The sequence below is a fragment of the Acinonyx jubatus genome, chromosome D2 (genome assembly GCF_027475565.1).
Source record: "Acinonyx jubatus isolate Ajub_Pintada_27869175 chromosome D2, VMU_Ajub_asm_v1.0, whole genome shotgun sequence".
NCBI lineage: Eukaryota > Metazoa > Chordata > Mammalia > Carnivora > Felidae > Acinonyx > Acinonyx jubatus.
The window spans coordinates 56,608,745-56,632,206 of NC_069393.1; the positions used below are offsets into that span (position 1 = coordinate 56,608,745).

General features: G+C 40.3%; 1 protein-coding gene across 2 annotated transcripts in view; it reads right to left on the reverse strand.

Moving 5' to 3' along the window:
* The window catches only part of HPSE2 (heparanase 2 (inactive)), a 660,017-nt gene extending 651,146 nt beyond the window's left edge, over positions 1-8,871 (reverse strand). The window contains exons 1-2 of one of the 2 annotated variants that reach the window (XM_053207788.1): positions 8,826-8,871; positions 735-892 (exon numbers count right to left, since the gene is read on the reverse strand). In XM_053207788.1, coding sequence (XP_053063763.1) covers positions 735-892; positions 8,826-8,830 — 163 coding nt within the window. In that variant the 5' untranslated portion in view covers positions 8,831-8,871. Of the gene's footprint in view, positions 1-734; positions 893-3,792; positions 5,998-8,825 lie in introns of those variants that run through there. The other variant, XM_027062819.2, reaches the window with a different exon arrangement.
* Positions 8,872-23,462: the final 14,591 nt, after the last annotated feature.

Consider the following 23,462-nt stretch of genomic DNA (forward strand, 5'->3'; position numbering starts at 1 on the left):
GTTCAAACCTGAAAAGATTGGTCTCTCACACTGTAATATGATTTGGAGTTTTCAAAGCCCTTCCAACACTTAACTACTCGATCCTGGCAAGAAAGAAGGCTGGCATTCACACAATCTCATTTTAAAACAGAAAAAAAAAAAAAAATTGCGACTCTGACATTAGGCAGTCTGAAGGAGAACCCACTGTGCAGATTTTCAAACATCCCCTAACAAAGGTCCAATCTAAAAGGTATTATCCACAAAACTTTAGAGTGGGTTTCAAAAGAGGCTGAATCACCCATATCCTCATCTCAGGAAAGCAAGAAATAAGAAAAAAAAAAAAAAAACAGAAAGGCACTTTTTTCTAGAGTTTTAGGAATCAAACGTGACCCTGATCCCTTAGTAGCCTATGAACTTGTCTGAATCTTCTCAAAAAACCCGCTAATCTCCCCACAGGACCAGCCTGCTAATTGTTCTGGCCACCGCTTCTCGGCCCTGGAGCGCAGCCGCCCAGCGAAAGGCCGGCAGCCTAGAGCAGGACAACTTGGTGACCCCCTCTGCGTAATCGCGTCAGAAGCGCCACACGCCAGTGTCCCCTAGCCCGCAGCTACCAGCTTCTCAGAGGAGCTTCTACCAGGCTCTCCTCCAAGCCGGCTACCCACCCACCTCCCCCCCCCCCCCCTACACAGCAAGAGTTCGCTCCTGTTCCTCAAACGTCCCCCATCCCGCTAGACTGGCAGTAAGTCGTTTCTCACCATCCTCATAGTTTTTGAGATAGTAATCCGGGCCGGGGCCCCCGCGGCTTTTCGCCGGGTTCCTCAGGTTCTGGAACTGCAGGAAGTCGGTCCTTTTGCCCCCGAAGCGCAGGAAGGCGGGCGAAAGTCCCCGAGCCAGGGTCACCAGACGCTTGGAGCTGCAGGGGTACAGAAAGAGAGAGAAAAGGATCCGGGGTGAGGAGAGGCGACCCGGAGCGGAGCGCCGACCACGGCTCTCTCCCCACTCTCCGAGAGCGACCCGGCCGAGGCTACGGGCCGTGTCAGCCCCAGCCCGCCACCCGCGCGGGCCCCGGCGTCTCGCGTGCGCCTGGCTCCCCGGGCTACGCCTCCTGCGCCCAGCCGGCCGCGGCCCCCTCCCTCAGACAACCCGACGCCGCTCGCCAAAGGTACTTCTTCCCAGTCGGTTAGTCTGTTTGTTAACGCAGTGCGTGTGGGGGGCCGAGGGGGGGGCACTTCTGCTGAGAACACGGGGCTTGGGCGCAGTCGCCCAGCTTCTGCCACTGCCGGGAAAGCGCTCCTGGCGGAGACGCGCAGCGCGTGGACTGCAGAGCTCCGACTTTTGCCAAACTTACAGGCTGGAAGCCGGAATCTGCATCCCCTGCCCCAGGGGCACTGCAACCTCAGTGGTGAAGGTGAAACAGGCCTCCTTTCTTTCAGAGCAGGTACCTGAGGTCAGGGTGGTTCTTTTTTTAATGCTAAAGTTGATCTTCCTTTACTACTACTGTCGTGTAACAACTGCATCCATCTCCCTAACACTGGGCGAGAGACTGCCGGGGTAAATCCCTGCTTTTCTGAGAACTTTCCCCATCCGGGCTTTGCACGGTAAAAGCAATGTCTCTTTGGCCCCTTAAATAATTCAGCCGGCTCTCAGGAGGGGTAACATCCTCCTCTCCACTGTACTTCAACTCCATCTTTTTCGTGGCGCCCTTTGGAAGCCAACTCTTGGAAAAGTGAAGTTTGCCGAAATGTGGACCTGCTCGTCTGAGGGCACTCGAGGAGCATCAGAACACCAGCATTTACGTTTATTTAGCTTCAGGATTTCCATAAGCAGTTTTAAAAGCCAACCGCTACTTCAGGAAGGGGTGACGAAGGAGCAGTGCAAGTGCTCTTAGCACCAAAGAATTTGAATCTGGATCTGTAAGTTATTTTTAACGCTTTGCTGGCTCAGGTTCTGAAAATCCAAATCCAAATGGAGAAATTACAGAGGATCATAACGGAGGTGGGTATGAGAGAAAAAAGCTGGGGACTCCAATTTCGGAGAGTTCCTGAAAGCCGCGCACTGCCGCACCGAGAAGTCCGGTGGCCGGGAACGTCTGGCGAAGGACTCCAAGACTGCGTTCTGGGGAAGGCGCCGGCTGGGCGTCGCGCGGGCCCGCGGCGGGCAGAGGCCTCGGCACGGGTGCGGCCCCGCGGAAAAGGCATTTCCAACCACCGTCCGTCCGGAAGCCTGTACAGCTAATGCAAATGCGCCCCGCCACGGCTTCTTCCCCGAAAAGCTTCCTACCAGAATCCTTTCTGCAGCAAGCATTTAACAAGATGGTTTAAAAAGAAAGGAAGGTAGGAAAAAGAAGCCTGGGGGCGTCCGCGCAGCTGGACTAGTGCAGTGCAGGTGGGGCGTGTATTTCGGAAAACCCCGTCGCCCCCCACCAACACACGAGCTTAGAGACGCGCTCCGTTGCAAGGGCCCGAGGAGGACGCCGGGCGGCGCGGAGCTATTCCCGCCTTCCCAGCGGAGGCACGGGCATAAACAAACGACCGCAGCGGCAGCAACACCAGCCGCTGATCCTCCTGCAACGCTCGCTCCACGTGGAAAGAGTGCTCCACGTGGAAGGAGTGCTCCACGTGGCGCCTCCCGCTACCTGCCGCGTCCGCTGACCCGGCCGAGGCCCCGGCGGTCCCGCACAACCGAAGGGCGAGAGCGCGCCAGCACCAAAGCGGATTTCGAAAGGAGTGAAAGATACTCACGAAAGACGCGCGGCGGACGCGGCCTCCCGGCAGAAGAGTGGGACTGGGAGAGCGCTCAGGGCTCTTCGGGAGAGCCCACAGCTGAGACTCCCATTCGGAGGGAATTTTTAATAACTCAACACTTGGATTCGACATTGCAGACGATTTATTTATTTTTTGCACTGCAACTGTCCCTGATTAGTTGTCTAACTGCTACACAGTAACAACCCAGGGAGAGAGTGAGCCCAATTAGATTCCCAGCCCTTGAATAAGAGGGGAGCCCATGGTACAAACCACGGGGTTCGGTAATCCGCTGGTGCCAGGTTCAGACCTCTGAAACATCCCCGGAGTATTTCTAGGACCCTTTCCGCTCTGCTTATATACCCTATCACTGGAGCGAGAATTTTTTTTTTTCTTTAAAGAAAAACCAAACTATGCAGTTACCGCAGGAGATTTAAGGAGGAGGGACTGGGGGGCCATTCGGTCTATAAAAAAGCCTCTTACAAAGTCCTGAAGTCTGGAGAGGACAGCGGAGTATATAAAAGAAAACTTAAAATATCCGATCTAACTTGCCCACCGCTCAAGCCTCTGCCTAAATTCGTTTTCTGTCTGGGAGTGGGAGAGAACGGACAAATCGATCTTTTCGTGGAAAATTCCACTTTCGTGCTATCCCCCGCTTGAACACTCACAGACACACACAGGCACACACACGCACCCATTCCTCTCGGGTCTTTGTTGCTCGAGACCTTTTCTTCACTTTTGTAACTGCCCTGAACCTCTTGTTTCTTTTTCAGAAGGAGACAGGGAGGCTAATTGTGGATATATGTAAGCACAACATTTTTTCAGTCATAACTGATAAGTTTCTGAAATGCCTTCTGCATTGCAAACATGTGCATCTTAATAGAAAACATTGCTTTTCTCAATCACCAGTTAAAGCCTCACAGCAAATATTCCAGGAGAAGGAAAACCTCTTTTCTTCTCTTTGTGAGATGCGCTTGGCTTATTTTCTTCTTCTTCTTCCCCCTTTGGAATGGGGGATGGGGGGTGTTACTTAAAAAAAAAAAAAAATGATCCATGGAAGCCCCTGCCTTACCTTAAGAAATCGAGCCAGCCATCATGAATGATGGACGGATCCAGCTGCAGAGAGAGGAAGTTCTCATTGACTGTCCTGACTGGGTTCTTGGTGCTCACATCAAGTAGAATCAGGGTCTTTTCCTTCAAACCTGGAGCTCTGTCTACAGGCAAGGGTCTCCTGTCTCCAGCTTGGGAGGAAAGGGAGAGATGGAGCAACAGAGCCAAGAAGAGAGCCACCGGGGCTAGGCACGAGGGGGGGCGGGAGTTGCTAGAGGGCATGGCTTCAGGGAAGGCACAGAGCACCCTCATTAAATCCCTCTGATTTAAACCTCTCTTCCTACAGGGTCTCACTGGTGACTAATTGTCCTTATCTAAAGTGTGTGTCTGTCTGCCTCCCCCCCCCCCCGTTTTTTTTTCCTTTCCTTTTTTCCCCCCTCTCTTGCTCTCTTTCTCTCTCTCTCTCTTTTTTTTTCAGTGTTTTGGTGCTGGTGGAGCGAACTCACGCCCCTAGCCAGCCTTCTCAGCGACTCGTGCCAAGAGTACTCGTTCACCAGCACCGCCCCTTTAAGAGATTTCAACTGCAGACATTTTTTAACTTTTTAAAGGTAAGGGGGTGGAGGGGGGAGGCGGGAAGTAGGAGGAAGGGGTGGCGTTGTACCCTCCTGATTTAACCCTCTAGGGTCAGGAAGCGGAGAGATGGATCGAAACTGTGTGGTTGTAACGTTTTGGGTACGGGGCGGGACGTCTTGGTTTTACTTCCCTCCCAGGGAGGCTCTGGGGAGGGCGGTTCTAGCTTCCATCCCGACAGGAAAGCCCCAGCGCCAGCCCTGGGCGCGCTGGAGTAAAGATTGCGCACTCGCCGTGCGCCTGTTTCTCCGGACAGCATTTCATCCGCGCTGGGCCCTTTCCTTTTGGTTGAGGCAGCCACAGCTAGAGTGGTTAAGTTGCAAAGGGGGTCCTGCGGTAGCGATGGTGATTCCTGCCAGAGCACAGAGTGCACTTCATGGACACAAGTATGGACCTCTGCGACGTGCTGGGCAGCCACACAGAAGCATCCTCTGACCTCGTTAGGAAAAACAGTGGCCAGAAGGAATACAAAGAACGACCAGGTCAAAGGGCTTATCCGCCGGTAGGGGCAAAGGGCCCAGGCTGCGCATGGCTCCGTTCTGACTGCAGCCAAGGAGAAAGTGTCTTGGGGACTTCAGTATACGCTGACTTAGTTCAAGTCAAAGCCACTTGGTCGGTGCTTGGATATTATGGGCGGGGCTTCGCCCATCTGAGCCAAGGCTTGGCCACTCCGCTGCACAAGCCCATTTAGACTTGCCCTTCCAGTGCCTCCAGTCCCTCGACCACGGGCATCCCTCCTGCATGGAAGTGCGACTTTATGGTGAGGGAAAGGAACAGAGTAACACAGCAGGGTTTTCAAACTCGGCCAGGAGTCACAGTCAGTGTCCGAACAGACATAGTCCCTGGATGCTCCAGAACAGCCAGGAGCCTCATGGTACACCACCGGCCCTAGCTCACAGACCCTGACCCACACCTCTCAGGCAGAGCCACGGGTCCCATACCCAAGCACAGGGTGAAAAGGCCCAGTTGGCTGTAGTGACATGGTTGGGCCCCACTTTCAACTTCTTTCTGGAACAAAATGAGCCTTCTACTTGGTAGATGAAGATCACTATTCTACCCACAATGGGTATGCATTAGCATCCCAGGGCCTCCAGACGTCAAACAGGCAAAATTCTAAAATGCAGATTCCCCAAATGTGGATGTGCAAATGGCAGTCTCAGAGACCACAAAAACTGAAATAGCAACCTGTCTCCCCTTCTTTCCCCCCAGACAGGATTCAGGAATCTGAAAAGGGCTGGAATATATGACCTTCAGCTGAGGTTCCCTGAGGAGATTCTTTCAAACCAAGCAACAAAGAAATACAGAGGTTAGGTTGGGTTAAACTGGGAAGTGCCATGAAGACCTCATAGAAGTAGACCAGGATAAAATAAGGCCAAAGGAGAAAGAAAATCCAAGGCATATTATTTAAAGATGATTTTAAAAACCAAGATGTTACACCGAACTATTACATGTAGGCTTCGGCCCTTAAGGCCTACCTGCTTCTTTTGGTTCCTGAAAATTTCTAACACAACTAAATCCTTTAAAATATGTATGGTTTTGGGGCGCCTTGGTGGCTCAGTCAGTTGAGTGTCTGACTTTGGCTCAGGTCGTGATCTCACGGTTGATGGCTTCAAGCCCCATGTCTGGCTCTATGCTGACAGCTCAGAGCCTGGAGCCTACTTCAGATTCTGTGTCTCTCTATCTCTGCCCCTCCCCTGATCATGCTCTGTCTCTCTCTGTCTCAAAAATAAAATAAATATTAAAAAAAAATTTTTTTAAGATATGTATGTGTTTCTTGTGTGTGGGTGTATGGTATGGTGTAAGTTCCAGTAAAAATTATTGTAATTTTAAGATGTGTACTGAGTACCTCCTTAGGATGGTGACGGCCTGGAGCAGATTTTTATTTATCTTTGTATCTCAAGACCCAGACATTTTGCAGCCACTCAATAAATGTCTATGAAATAAATTAATGGTAAATCAAATCATGCTCAACACACTAAAATCATGTACTGCTTTCAGGAAGAAATAAATAAGAAAATAATATGACTTTTACTTGTCACAGTACCTTTGTTTTAGGTTTCTGTTCAGTAATTTGTTTTCCCAGTTATTAGTATTTTCTGGTCAACTCCTTTAGGAAATACTTATCTTACAAATTCAGAAGCCATTAGTTTATTTGCTATACTCAGAATTAAAACCAATTCTTTATGTTTAACAAGGAGTCAGATTTTCCAAGGGCCAAAACACACCCTGGCTTACAAGTGAATGTACTTTTAGAAACCACATTCATTGGGACCAGAGGACAACCACATAAATGAAACAGATCACTCACCTACTAGATGTGTATAATTAACGTACCTTTCAAAAATATGTACTCTTGGGGCTCCGGATGAACTTGGGATCAATGAGAAACTGCTTAATTATTAACTTTATCCATGATTTTTGCTTACTTACCCAACTATTCTATAATTGTTTGGTGTCCTAGTTACTTTAACCACTATTTAACGTTCTCATCAGAACCTGTATGTAGTACAAAAATCAAAACCAACAAAACCGTGATTTTTTTAAAAAATTCCTGATGAAAACCGTCTTCTTTAGCCATTGAAATTCTAGTCATATACAGCCTCAGGACATCAAGGCAAAGAAAGCAATTCAATAACATTTAAGGAGTTCCAGATAGCCCTGGTTGACTCCAAGATGACCTGATTGTTTGGTCCTTTGGTCTAGTGTAGATAAAGATCTTCACAGGGCTACACTTTCCAAAGAGCCTCCCTTCCCCATATCATGGTTTTTGTCTTACTTCCCATCTAATCCTAAATTATATGCTGTAAGTAGCTCATTATTAATCTGTATATTAGATTGGTTTCTACCTTAGTTTCTATGTGCTGAGTGGCAACCACCTGTACCTCTGTTCTGTCTTAAATTGTAATTTCCTAGGGGACAAGAATTGGGCCTCAGTATAAAATATGAATTATTGTGAACTAGATGCATCTCCTTGGAAATGCTCTTCCTGATGTTACTGAATGGTCCTCATAGATAAATTCCTTTGATATCTAGGAGTCTAGGTTCCCAAACCTGTAAAAAAATCTTGAAGATTAATTTGTTCAGTGATTTCTAGACTGTTTCAAAATAAATATTAGTGGAGAAGAACTGATATATATTTGCCAACTTTTTATTTTGTCTAGCAAGGACCTTAAAAAATCTATCAACTATTTACCACTATTACTTCCCAAAAGAAAAAAAAACATTTAACAGCCAAAAAAAAAGATGAAATGGTATTTCAAAAATAAAAAGCAAGTGTTTAAACTGAATAAATTTAGCTTCATGAAAAATCACTACAGTATTTTTGTCATTTCATCTCAGACCAATAGAGATATGCCAGTGACCAATATGGTACCAGGACTAATGACTGGGACTAATGCTATACCCTGTGTTTATGGCCAAATTCTACTTTATAGTATACAGTATTGCTGCAAGATGTACGTGCTTTTTAATGATGGTCATCTTTACTACAGTAATTTCCACCCATTTTTCCTATGCTTTTTTCAGCCTCTCACAAACTCACTGACTCTAAATGCCACCTCCCTTTCTATTAAATATTCAGAGCTATAGTTATGTCTATACTCATTTTCCCCTTCTGGAAGAACTATACCTAGATTTCAAATAACAAGAAAAAATTCTTGCCACAGTAACTGCGACTGAGAAGCACTCTGAAGTTATAGCAGCCAATCTGCTGTCTCATCATTGCCTGTAGACTTGTTCATGATGACTTATTTATTCAGCTCTTGTGGTCACACCAGGGTACCCAGAATTATACACATGCTATTTTAATCTTCTCAAAAAACTCTGAGAGGCAGATATAATTCATTATTATACATAGTTTACATATGAGAAAATTGACTCAGAGATATTAAGCAACTTCTCATGACGCTGCCAGTAAGTGGTAGCAAGAATTGAAACCTAGGGCTACCTGACTCCAAAGCCTATGTCTGTGTTCCTAACCAACACATTCTACTGTAAGTGGCTAAAATGTTGCATACCCTTTAACAACTTGTTAATGTACGGTGGAAAAAACCTTGGACTAGGAGTTGGAAGACCTGAGTTTAAGTCCTGACTTTGCCAGACCCTAGCTTTGTGACCTTGAGTAAAATTTTTAACTGTTGTGTCAGCTGCCTACCCTGTAAAACTAATATAATACCCTAGAGTAAGAAGCAAATAAGGTTATATATGGAGAAAATGTTTTATGAATTCCAAAATATTATACAATTGTGCTATTGGTTTCTTGTTATCTCTTACTCCCTTTCCCCCATACTTGCCACAAATACATCCCCTTAATTGATGACTGAGGCAAGAATTAAGATATATATAAAGAACTTAGTGATAAAGTTGAAACAAAAGGTCAACTCTAATAATGATGTCAATAAATGCAGAAATAAAACAAGTACATACCACATAGTTTACCCATGCAGACACTTCTGCCTGTGACCAGCGTCTGAAAAAGGAAAAAAAGAAGTTAAGTTTTACATGCCTTCTTCGTTTTTTCACCAGGACAGGAGAAAGCAAAGGAGTGGACAAAGGACAGTGCTAGGGAATAACAAAAGCTGTCTCTGTCATGCTTAGAGGAACAAGGGATAACAATACTTTCTCCACATGGAAAGTTGAAAAGGAAAGGAATTTCAACACTATGATTGCTCTACCTCATTATATACATAAACTCATAACCATAAGTGTAAATGCCTCTAAAGAGTTCAGTTCAAAATCCCTTAGCATGTTTGGGGGTAGGGATGACAGTTATCTGAGGAACTGCTATAGGTGGAAAACCAAGTAACAGAAAAATAGATTAAGTTTATTCATGTCCTTAGTCACATTCACATGATGGTAAAACAACCATCCTAGCCCATTTTGCCTTTTGTACATTCAGATTAGTCCTGAAAAGCATCATGTTTTACTGGAAATTGCATGGGCTTTGGAGTTCAATAGACTTTGATTAAACCCAGTTTACAATTTACTCTCTGCTCTCACATGAGAGTAAATTGTGAACTGGGTTTCACAATTTATTGTAAACAAGTTGAACAAGTCATTTACTCTTGCTGAGCCCCAATTTCCCCATCTACAAAATATACTTCCCTCCACGTGTGCTCTGAGAATTAAATGAGGTAAATGTCTTTAGTTGTTGGCATATAGTTACTATTCAACTGTCTTGTTCACTGGTTGGGTTTCATGGTAGAGATAAATATAATCTGCATATATAAGGTGGGAAGAAATTTATATACTGAAACCGAAGGTTTTGAAGTAATATAATAACTTATAGGTATACCTTCTATTTTATGCTTATAGCACAAATAGGACAAGCTTTATCCTCATAACTCAGGTAAGGAAATATAGAGTCAAAAGGTTTAAAATGCTGTTTCTTGAAGAATCTGAGGTGAAAGCCAGTTCTACTGACTGATAATTAGACTATGCTTTTGGCATGTTTGTTACTGAAAATACCCGAGAACTTTACATATAATGTCCCAGGACAAAAATTCAGATTGCCTTTCACATATTCTGTGACTTCATTAACTATAAGTTGTTTATACATACCTTCAAACAACTATAATTTGCCTGCAGTTTCCACTATACCACTTTCCTAGTCAGACAATTCTAAGAATTAATGCTAAAGATAATTTCTAAGAAGCTGAAATATATAAATCTTATTTATTTATCTCAATATATCTCCTATTTTAGTATCTACATTGAAAAGTGGAAACTGTAATAAGACATTTGCATGGAACACAGGTGTGCTTGTTGACCCCCAAAGAGCAACTAACTGCGATTGCATTTTCTTCTGTTCCCTAGGCTAATGGCACACTTGGACCTTTTTAAATACCCTAATGTGTTTAGTTCATAATGAGAGTTAAACAAATATTGGCAATAGAAAGCCTACCACAGGTTCGGTCTACTCCTCAATAATCAAAATCAGTTGATAGACTATTTGTATATACAACTGAATATTTTACCTCTGCCCATATTAACATCTAGATCCCTAACTCTTTGAAGTAGTTCTGTTGCCATATAAGCAATCCAAGTTCTTCCTTGGTTCAAAATCAATTATGCTAAACCTTACCAACATTAACTCTCACCAAATTTTCTGATTCTTCTAGTTGTTTTGGTCACCTAGAGACAATGATGTGCTGTAACTTTTAGAAAGTATGCTTCATTTCCATCAGACATTTAAATGTTACATTTCTGTCTTGATTTTCTGAAGCCTAACCAACACAGTACTGTGTTTAAATACTTTTATGTTTTTCCTTTTGAGGAAGAAATAAAAATAATTTGATAGTCTAGGGTCAATGACATTCATCTGTGGCTGCACACTAAAATCACCTAGGAGCTTTTTAAAAATAATCATGCCTGGGTGCACTCACAGATATTCTGATAACTGATTTGGTGTGGGGTCTCAGCATATCCTGGATCCATTGTTATACAACTCTATTTGGTTTCTAGTTTCAGCAAGCAAATTAATTAATTAATCTTAGGGACAGAGGGGCAGAGGGAGAGGGAGAGAGAGAATCCCAAGCAGGCTCCATGCCCACCACAAGCATATGGGTCTCAATCTCATGACCTGAGATCATGACCTAAGCTGAAATCTAGAGTTGGATGCCTAACCTACTGAGTCACCCAGGTGCCCCGAGAGAACAAATTTAGATGGCAAGGGATATCATGTTATTTCAATCTATTTGATTCTTAGGTTTCAGGTAATAAGGAGCAAGAGTTATCTCAAAAAAATTATCAGAATCTACTCTGTTCCTAAGTTCAGACAATGAAAGTCAGATAGTGAGAGACCATCCTCAAAGGAGGAAAATTATGCAAGTAAACACCATTTATCCTATTAGCTTTAATAGATTCTCAAATAATTATTCCTTTATTCAAGAAATGTTTTCCCTTAAAAAATGTTTTCCCTTTACACCATCAGATTGGCAAAATGTAAATACTGGATAACACTAATTGTGGATGTGGGGAGATTTTGCAAGGAGAATGCAACCTTCTTGCACCCCAATGAGAGTTCAAATGGGTTGGGCCATTCTAAAGAGTGATCTGGCAATATCTAATGAAATTACATATGTATATTCCCTAAGACCCAGAAATCCCACGATGGGCATAAATTACCCAACCACCTCACAAAAGACTCACAAAGGACTTGAACGAGGGTGGTCAGTAAAGCACTGATTGTAATACAGAGGAATTAGAGGCACCTAGATGTTCATCACAAGGGAAACGGACAGGTGAAATGATGAGGGCAGCAGTTATAAACAATGAACTGAATGTATACACAAGAACATGGATGGGCTTTAAAAAGAATGATAAGAACAAAAAACCCAGGATATAATAGCATAATAACATTAGTACAAATTAAACACACACACAAATATATGTTACAAGGATACAAAAATATCAAAGGACATACATCAAACACATTTGATGCCTATAAGGTAATCATTCAAAGGAACAAAATGAAACAAAAGGCTTTGCATGGGCCAACGTTAAACACTTTCCTGCATTCAAGGTAATACTCAACCAATTTTCTGGGGAATGAAAGGGAGAAATATTGAGTGCTGACTATAGGCTAGGTAGTGTGTCTTTCCCCCACCTTTGGGGTCCAAAGAATATCCTTGCCCTTGGAAATCTCACAGTCTAGCTGGGAAAATCAACAGGTTAACAAAAATCCATTTGATAAGTGCTACGGTAGAATTTGGTGAAAACTGCTGTGGTGAAAACTGCCATATATATATATATATATATATATATATATATATATATATATGTCTGTTACTTGATACATATGTAATTTTCATCACAATGATGATAAATATATCATACTTTAATGAGTTGGTCTTTTTTTTTTTTTTTTTTTCTTATTTTTAACCTGTCTTCTAGGTTTTCTCCTATCTCTCTGCTTTGGTAATGGCGAAGGGTTGCCAGTAGTAGAAATGTTGGAGTGCCATCTGCTGGTGGAAATGTTTTAAATTGCCCATCTATCTCCCAATCCATTTTCAAAAAACAAAACTATCACATATATCATAGGATATCTGGGCTTGAAGGAAACTTAGAGATCATCTATCTCAGGTGCCTGGCTTTAGAGAGGGGCAAATATCTCCTTACAAGATCGCATCTAATTTAAGGGAAATGCATACATATGCACAAACTCTCACACAACCTCTTCTGTCACCACTGCAACAGCTTCACAGAACTCTATAGTAAAGACTCACGAAGCTAAACCATCTAAAATTTCCCAGATAAACATATAAAAGAGGGGTCCATAGACATGTTTAGATATTCATACGAGCTCATTTCCCAGGAGAACAATCTTCGGAAGGCAGCTTGCTGCAGTGCTAAACAAGCGATCTTAGCTTTACTATTTATTAAGAAGCTTTAAGAAAGTTCGTTAACTTCCCTGAATCTCAATCTCTTTATATGTAAAATAGGAATAGTGATCTAATTTACAGAGTTGCCATAATAATTTGTGGGAGTACATGTAAAAATAAAATGCCTAGCAAAGTCACAGAAATATTTAATGGCTAAATAAGCCTCTAATACTAATTTAAACATGCTTTCTAATCCATCCTCAATGATGTTAGCTCTTCCTCTGATTTATATTTGATATTTATATTTAATATAAATAATTTGCCAGCTCTAAGAAATTCCATACAATTAATTCCCATAAAAATGTAAACGGAAGGCAAAATGTGTTTTACTAGTTCATTGTACATCTGGTCAGATCATACTTCTGCTCTAAGGCCTTTCTATTCAAAGTGTGGTCCACAGATCCAGCAGCGTCAACATAACAGAAATGCAGAATCTCAGGCTCCCTTCCAATCTACATTTTAACAAGTTCTTCAAGTGATTACAATTCTGATTTAAAGTCTGAGAAGCATTACTTTAGGGGACAGCAGATAGAACCTGAGCTCCATTATTTCCGAAGAGGTTTCCAGAACTAGCTGCTCTGCTCCTCTTGGCTAAATTTATCTATGTCTTAGTAATTAAGTACTGAAATGTTTTCAGTTCCTTAAAACTACTCTTTGCATAACACATAGCACTTAACATCACAACCCATGGAAAGAAGGGAGAAAGGAAAATGCAATATTACTGTGTCATTGAAATGATGTTCCAAAGCCAAAGAAGATAGAAATTGACAGGGTAAATACTACAAGGAATGAAGTACCAGGGTTTCTGTTACTGATGATGAAAAAGCAATTGTAAAATATGGGACAGATCAGTCCGAAACATCATGCAAATTAATGTCCACAGATGTGTCTATGCATCTTTGTGAGAGTAATGATAGATGAAGCAGCAATATCAAATTTAGCAACAGCCAGCACCAGCTAGGGAAACAACTCCCAGTTGCTGGGAAGTCTGGAAGTTCAGGTGATGGAAAAGCATTAACTTCATGAATACAAAATTGGGCATGGCCCACCTGAGCTTTTAATCAGATTCTGTTAAAAACAAGTACTGTGTTACTCTATCCTGTGAAGACAAAGCAGTTATCAAATATTTATTTAGTATCCACTCTGTGCAAGGCATGATGGAATCAAAACAAAGTCACACTATCAAAGGAAAAGAATAGGCACACAGTAGCATGCACAGAGGTAAACAGGCAAAAACTGTTTTTGCCAGATGAAGATTTAATATGAAAGACTCAATATGAAAATAAAGCTGATGTCAATGTAATCCCTTCATCATTTCAAGTCTGAAATCCATCTACCCACCCATGTAGATAAATAATAATATATAAAATAAGTAACTTTCTTGAGCACTTATTAAGTACCAGGAACTGTGCAAAGTGTTTTAATGCATTATCTCATTTCATCTTTACAATAAAACTAATAGGCAGGTTCTCCTAGCCTTATTTTAAGAGGGAAAAAACTGAAGTTTAGAGAGAATAAACTGCTGGAAGTAACTAGTAAGACGTAGCTGGGGGATTCAAATCTAGGTCTGTCATTCCAGAAGCTAAACTTTTTTTTCCTAGAGAGAGAGAAAGAGCACACAAGCAAGTGGGGAAGAGGGGGAGAGAGAGAGAGAGAGAGAGAGAGAGAGAGAGAGAGAGAGAGAGAGAATCTCAAGCAGGCTCCACACCCAGCATGGAGCCCAATGTGGAGCTTGATCCCACAACCCTGGTTAATTACTCAGATATTCTAAACCAGTCTATGTCACATATAAGTAGGGTAGGACCATATATTTAGAGTTAATAAACACTTAAATCAATATAGTTTATCTTTTAACTTTCTCTCCTCAATCTAAATGGCACCCCCCTTCTGTATCACGGAGGATACAGTCTGAAGAAAACATATTTTATTTTTCAGCAATACTGATCATTTGATTTTCTCTACAGAGTTTGAATTTGCTATACAATGTATAGTAACGTATAAAAACTAAATCTATGCCCATAATTATGTGTACGTTTACTGAGCATATTGTGAATAGAGAGTAAGGCATATAGAATATGGCTCCCAAAGCCACAGAAATCCCTTAATTCATATGCACACATTCTGATTTATGTTCATTCATTCTCCCTCTTTCTCTCTCACACATGCACGCACGCACACACACACACACACACAAACACACACACAAGCGCACATACACACACAGCAAAGAGTAGCAGGCATATTTAAAAACAGTACAGACAACCAGGAAGATTTTGTATAATCCAACTTGTGGGTAGGTTCAAGGATCCATGGGAAGTCTGAAGGGCCTGAAGCACTCTGGGCCCTGTGAACTCAAAAAACCAACTACCCAAAACTCCCTTCCATAAACAAACCCCATAATAAGGAGAAAGGTTTGGGAAAAGAATCTACATGGTACAGCATATAGATAATTGAGGTAAAGGAAAAAGAAAACTCAGATAAAATTAGAGGAAGGGGAACAAAACCAGGATATCTCCAAAAGCAATAGGCCGTACTTTTTAACCCTACACACACACACACACACACACACACACACACACAGGAGCTCTATGGCTATGAAGCTAGAAAAGCTCTCCTAATCCACCTCTCCTTTCTAAAATTTCAGGCAAACTTATTATGCATAAAAATGAGCAAAAAAAAAAAAAGAATCACAATCAACATCATGCAAAAATATTGTAAGAGAAAAGAGAACAAAGGTTGAATAACCTCTTTAGAAATAATAAAATTATTCCAGAAAAGACATGCCCATAAAAACTACCACCTAATATTTCAAATCACAGTGAAGAGAATTAAGAAAATGGTAGAAGATATAGAAGAAAAGCATATATCACAAATAGAAAAACTCTATAAAATGGAATGACAGAACTCAGGAAAGAATTAAAAATAAAAGAAAAACATCATTTTATAAATAAAGAACAAGAGAAATGAAATAATAAATAAATATAAAAGATACTGCCTTAAGGAGGGAGGTGGATTGAGAGATGGGTGAAACAGATAAAGGGGATTAAAAGTACACTTATCATAGAGGTGCCTGGGTGGCTCAGTCAGTTAAGTGTCTGACTTTGGCTCAGGTCACAATCTCATGTTTCATGAGTTCAAGCCCCACATTGGGCTCTCTGCTGACAGCTCAGAGCCTGGAGCCTGCTTCAAATTCTGTGTCTCCCTCTCTCTGTTCCTCTTCTGCTCACACTCAGTTCGTCTCTCTCCTTCTCTCTCACTTTCTCTCTCAAAATAAATAAACATTAAAAAAAATTTTAAGTACACTTATCTTTATGAACACTGAGAAATGTATAGAATTGTTGAATGATTACACTGTACACCTGAAACTAATACAACTCTATGTTAATTATACTTCAGTAAAAAAATGTTTAAGGAAACATTCAATTTTAAAAGATAATGAGATAAAAAAAGAGAAAAAGATAAAAAATTTTTAAAAGAATTTCAGAGAAAGTGACAAACACAGAAATAGATAGGGGGAGAAAAGATCTTACAAATGTATAATAGGAGATCCTGAAGAAGAAAACCAAAGCAGAACAAAATAAACATGAAAAACCATTATTCAATAAAACTTGCTGGAAAAAAAAAACTACATATTGAAAGGACACTGTGCATCAAGAATGATCAATACCTAGACATACGCTAGTAAAATACTGGATAAAAAAGTAAAGAAAATATCTTGGCTCAATAAAGCTAGGAGGAAAAAGATAATATTCTTTGGTCATAGGTAAAAAGATCAAATTACTAATAAGGGAAAGGAAATCAATTTTATTGTCAATTTTCAACAGCAACTCTTTATGCTGGAAGACAATAACGGTATAGGTAAGATCTTCAAGGATAGAAAATAGTAGCCAAAGATTCTATATCAAGCCAAACTGACTTTTAAGTGATGCACAGAAAAACTGTTAGGGACACATAAGAACTCAAGGAATATTGTTCTCCTGAGGCCTTCCAGAGAAATCTATTAAAGATTTAGATTTTAGTTACCTATTTAGATAACTCAAACAACTGGAGAGAAATCTACGTTAAGAACTATATTAACAATATATTTATGTATAGAACTAAGACTAAATGATAACTGTAAGGGAGAGAATATAGCAGGCAATGGCTATGTGGTCTAACAATGTAGATTCAGTAAAACCATCCAAAACATGGGAAATGATGAAAAAAGTAGAATAACTTTGCTGATTAACTGGAAGTAAAAGTTATTACTTCTAATCAGATGCTGGGGGAGAAGAAATGGGGAAGGGAAGAAGTTATCTGGCTAATTTTAATACTGATTCACACAGAAAGCTGACAGACAAAAATCAAAGTACAAGTGGACTAAGATATTATGTGGAGATATTAAACTTATAATTAGCTTGTTTTACTGATCTGACTTGGAACCATATAGATATGTTAATTAATTATAAAACAAAAAATTTGCAAAGCAGCCCTTAAAAATTGAATATAAAAGGAAACAAATCAACCTGAATGTATACCCATGTGGGGGAATAATTATACACAGAGGAACCATTTTAAGTGACTTCAAAGCCTGGTAATTTATACATCTCTAATAGTAATAATTTTTGGTGGTAGTGTTGGTATTATTATTCTTAGATGGTTATGTGTGTAATGTGAAATAAAGCAAATTAACTTTTATGTAATATTCTATTTTATACTATCATATCTAGCATTCTTGAGAACCAACCAGAGCTCTCAGCATTGAAACAGGTAAATAAGATGAGTTTAAGTTAAAATCCTATAGTAACAAATTTGAATTGGAAGTATACTAAGAATTCAAAATGTATTTTATCCTTAAAAAAATCATATTTCCTGGTTCCACCCACTAGAAGTGGGTAGAAACATAGCCTAGAAACAATGACCAACCTAGCAGCAATGAGCACCCTTAATGCACAAATTTCTCTATCATGCAGAATCACAGATCCTTGGGAAAAGAACACTGCAAAAAGAGAAATGATCATATGTGATGTGCCTCCTGATGGAAGAACATAGCATCATCCATGAAGAAGTCTTGAAGGGAGAAAAAAGAACCTGGATCTCAAATGCAACTACCAGTTTACAGGAAATTACAAAGAACAAAGGAATACATTAAACGTCAAGGAAATGCAAACAGGAAAATCCAAACATGGAGAAGTTCTCAGGACAAATGATCTATTTTCTTCCACAAAAAAAAAAGAAAAAGAAAAAAAAAAACTGCAAGGGGTAAGAGGACCTCTTTAGATTAAGAGAGACTTAAAAAATATAGCACCTAATGACAACATGATTCAAATAAAATGAAAAAAATTCAGAGTATTTATCAGACAATTGGAAATTTGGTTATATAATGATATTAAGGACTCAATGTTAATTCTTTTATGTGATATGATTCTATAAGTGATATAACTACATAGTTATAGTTATGTTTTTTAAAAAAAATTTTTTTAGTTTAGTTTTGAGAGAGAGAGACAGAGACAGAGCATGAGCAGGGGAGGGGCAGAAAGAGGGAGACGCAGAATCCAAAGCAGGTTCCAGGCTCTGGGCTATCAGCACAGAGCCCCCACATGCAGGGCTCAAACTCATGAGCCGTGAGATCATGACCTGAGCCAAAGTCAGACATAACCGACTGAGCCACCCAGGTGCCCCAATAGTTATGTTTTTTAAAAATGACCTTCTCTTTTAGAGATACGTGATGAAATATTGATGAAAATGTCCTCAAGCCCTGAGCCTGTGTGGAGAAGCCCTAGAAGAGCAAATGCTTACAAGTAAGATTAAATAATAACTATAACAAGGTGATATCAGGGGTAATCAGTTAGGGTTTGAATCATCTGATCACCCGTATCTGGTTTTAAAAGAAGAATTAAAATTCCCTTTAACATCAATTCTAACCTTCACTGCTAGGCTCCCACACCCCCATATTCATACCCCAACTTACCCTTCATTCTTTCCTTAAACTCTTCCCATTATGAAAGTTCCCTTTAAGCAAAAACTAGATCATCAAAGATGAAACAGAACTCAGGTTGTCATGGTAATGTTTAAAAAGCAAGAAAAAGTCCTCAGTTAATGATGCATCCTAAAGTATTTATAAGTGGAATTACATGTTGGGATTTGCTTTAAAATACTCTATAAAAAAGCAGAGAGAGGGAAGATAGCTGAAAAAAAGTTCTCAAAATGTTGTAATTATTGTATCTAGATGATAATACATGGGGTTCATTATATAATCCTATTTTTATAGTCTTTTGGGAACTCTCCACGATAAAGGGGCTTTAAGTTAAAAAATATATATATGGCCTGAGAATTCTCCTTCTCCCTCTGTCTTTAGCCCAAATGTAATGACTGTAAAGCAAGTTAAAGATATATGTTTAACTAATTATAGACAAGGAAAACAGAACCTAAGAAAATAGGGCTCTAAATCTAGGCACTAAAATCTGGAAGAATCAGATGCAAGACATAAAGCCACCTCTAAGAAAAGGACTGATTTCCAAGAGAAACAAAGGATGTAAGTCTTCTCTCCTGAAGTCACATGATATAGATCTTTAGCAGGACACATATAAAATGGGCAATAGGACAGATGGGGGATGGATGGATGGATGGATGGATGGATGGATGGATGGATGGATGGATGAATGGATGAATGGATGGATGGATGGATGGACAAACAGGGGGACTTATAGATAAATAAAGGATCCAGTAACTGATGGACACTCTTAAAAAAATGAATGGTACAGAGAAAGGGAGTGGCCACTAGCAATGGTGACAAAAAAGGAAGCCATGACACCCTGGCTAGTGAGGATATGTGCACGATCTCTGATACCAGGAACATGATTTCTAAAATCCAATCTGAAGCAAGCCCATATAGAAAATAAAGGCTCTTAAATATGGAGAACAAACAGAGGGTTACTGGAGGGGTTGTGGGAGGGGGGATGGGCTAAATGGGTAAGGGGCATTAAGGAATCTACTCCTGAAATCATTGTTGCACTATATGCTAAGTTGGATGTAAATTTAAAAAAAAAAAAAGAAAATTTAGATTAAAATGTCATTTTCACACCTCAAAAAAAAGATATATCCACATCCTAATCCCCAGAATTTATAACTATTACCTTATATGGTAAAAGACTGAATGCTGCCTTATTTGAAAAAAAGATCTTTGCAGATATAATTAAGTTACTTAAATTACAGGGCCTGAGATGAGGATGTGATTCAGGATTTTCTGGATGGACCCTAAATCCAAGGACAAGTATCCTTATAAGAAACAGAAGACAGAGACACAGAGAAAAAGACCATACGAAAACATAGGCAGAGATTGGAGTTCTGCAGCCACACACCAAGAAATACCTGGATCCACCTTCAGAATGGAAAGATTCAGGGAAAGATTCTCCCCTAGAGACTTCAGAAGAAGCACAGACCTGGGGTGCCTGAGTGGCTCAGTCGGTTGGGCGACAGACTTTGGCTCAGGTCATGATCTCGTAGTTTGTGAGTTTGAGCCCCACCTTGGGCTCTGTGCTGACAGCTCAGAGCCTGGAGCCTGCTTCAGATTCTGCGTCTGCCTATCTCTCTGCCCCTCTCTTGCTCACATTCTGTCTCTCTCTGTCTCTCAATAGCAAATAAATATTAAAAAAAAAAAAAGAAGAAGAAGAAGCACAGACCTCATGACACTTGATTTTGGATTTATGGCCTCCAGAACCATGAGAGAATAAATTTCTATTATTTAAAAGAAAGAAAGAAAGAAAGAAAGAAAGGAAGGAAGGAAGGAAGGAAGGAAGGAAGGAAGGAAGGAAGGAAGGAAGGAAGGAAGGAGAAAGAAAGAAAGAAAGAAAGAAAGAAAGAAAGAAAGAAAGAAAGAAAGAAAGAAAGAAAAGAAAAGAAAGGCAAATAAATCACTAACCAATTTGGGGTCTTGTATACAACTTCTCTGATACCATTCGTATAAATAAGGAATAGCTAAATGTCTGTTAACAGTGTGAGGCAAGAAGTCCAAGGAGACAGAACAGAAACTAAGAAACTGGAGCTCCCAAACTATAATCTATCAATCAATGGACACAGAGACAAAAAGGGGCCTTTTAGCTCCTGCATCAGAACTGCCTTAGCAAGAGATAACATCTCTGGGGCAGCTGAATGTTTTCAGAGCTTCCCATTCTCTCTGAGATCACTTCTCAGGAGGCTAAATGCAGTTTAATGACATTCTCTAACAGGGATGGTACGACAGCTGTTTGAAAAACATTTTTTTTCCTCAATTTCCAGAGAGAAAACTGGAGAAAGTCCTTATGGAATATAAAGTCAAACCACACAACCCTCAGCTGGGAAACAGACTTCATAGAATCTCACTTACATGGATATAACTTTTTAAACTAGAACAAAATTCTGCAAGAGTACTCACTTCTGGTCTACTTCTCATTCAAAAAATAAATCATTTAATTATTAGAACTGCAGGGACCTTAGAAATAATTTAATTCAGTCATTCATTTTCACAGATGTGGAAACTTAGGCTCTTGCAGGGCCAGAGGGGAAAAGTCACATAGCAAGTCGGTGACTGAGTTAGATCTAGAATCCAGTTCTTCTAAAACCCAGTATTGTGGCTCTTGGAGAACTGGACTACTTTTGAGTTCAACTTCTAATTTTTCCTATCAGGATGAAGACAAGCTAAGGTGAAATCTTTAAAGTTTATCTTACTGTTTGCAGTGAACTCTTTTTGTTATCATTTCCCCTCAGTGTATGCTGTTCTCTCTATAAATGGTCATGTAGATGCCATGAGCCAAGGGGAACTTTCTGGATACCTACGCCTTAGTACCCTAAGGGTAGGTGACCATATAATTTATCATCCAACCTGGGATACTTCTGAGACCTACAGAGTTATTACTAACAAGTACACAAGGACCAAGATATAAACTGGACTCCCCAGGACAACTGGAACATATGGTCACCCTACTGAAGTGTTACCTGCTTTGCTTGTCTAGGCCATAAAGGATCCAGAGTCAGCCCTCTACCTTCCTTTCTTATTTAATCCTGACTCATCTTACTGAATACTCCTTCCTCCCCACCTTCATTTCCCCACCTCCATTCCTAGGAGTCCTAGGAGTCCCCATCCTGGGGATATATAAAGCCCATTGACTTTGAATCATCCCTTTTTCCAGCTATAGTATCCTCCTCTTCATCCCCTCTTCTCCCCCCAAAAAGATGACTATAGTATAGCCCCTTGGACAGCCAACATCATCCCAGGTACTAGCCCAACCAGGTTCCTCAGGCCAGAATATCGAGGACATGGGACTATAAGAGAACCCTTACAATGGGAGTGAAGGGAAGAGTCTGTTATAGGAGAGTATTTACGTGTATGTGTGTGATGTGAAATCCTGGTAATGATAATAATGATTAAAAGTGCATGGTATCATTGGGGCGCCTGGGTGGCTCAGTCAGTTAAGCATCTGACTTTGGTTCAGGTCATGATCTCACGGTTTGTGAGTTCGAGCCCCGCATCAGGCTCTGTGCTGACAGCTTGGAGCCTGCTTCGGACTCTGTTTCTCCCTCTCTCTCTGCCCCCCACCAGCTCGCTCGCTCGCTCTCTCTCTCTGTCAAAAATAAACAGTAAAAAGAAAATTTTTTTAAAAGTGCATGGTATCATGAACATATATATATATATGAAAAAACAGCAAACTGAGATACTAAAAATTTGATTTTATTAGAATCTTTTGTGATGATAGTTTTTATGTCCAAAACAATAGCATCTAATTCATCTTATTATCACACTTAGTACTTTGCCTACAATAAGTGCCCAATAAATGTTAGTTGCAAAATGAACAAAACTAAGTTTGTGCTATTTTATCACATATATATAACAATATTACTACTTATAATAATAATTATAGTAGCTTCATTGACTAACACCTATAATGAGCCAGACACTATGCTGTGCTTCATATACATTTTCTCTACTAATGCCTACTTTCTCCACAACCCAAGAACTGTTCTATGTATCAATAAATGTCTTTATTTCATTAGCATATAAAACCCTACAGAAAATATTAAAATTTCATAGTTGGGTACTTGCTTAGTATGATTATCCAGTCATACTTTTTAAAGGAATTTTGCTTCCAGCCCAGGGTTTTTCACTACATATTAATCCCTTTAATATGTATCAGTCTCAAAGAGCATATTAGCCCCTTCTCCTGTGCTCTCACCTGGGCATTCATAGCCTCATCCAAATTATATCTAATGCTCTTTTATGTATTCTAGAGTTTTTTTTAAAAATCTGTGTTTCTTCTTAATCTGTGCTTAGAGTCTTGAAAATCCCATAACCGGCAAGGAATATAACTATTAGTAACAGCAGACAAGAAACAATATTGAGTTCTATTCTCTGCAGGGGTTATTAAATCAGTGACAGTGACACATGTACACAGAGAGGCAACTTCATTCTTTTCAACCCACAGGGGTACCATTTAGTTCAATGGAAGTGCCCTAGTACAACAAATCAAATGCCAGCAAATGACATGGGTACTGAAAAGAATACTGTAATATAAAAATATTATCCTACTATAACAGTGGGAAGTATTTATAACTTTAAAATAAAGCAAAACAATGATGACTGCAACCACCTGCATTATTTTCAGATTATGTGTTAGGAACAGAAATACTAAAACACCTAAGTAATAACCTTTAAGTTACCCAAAGTCAC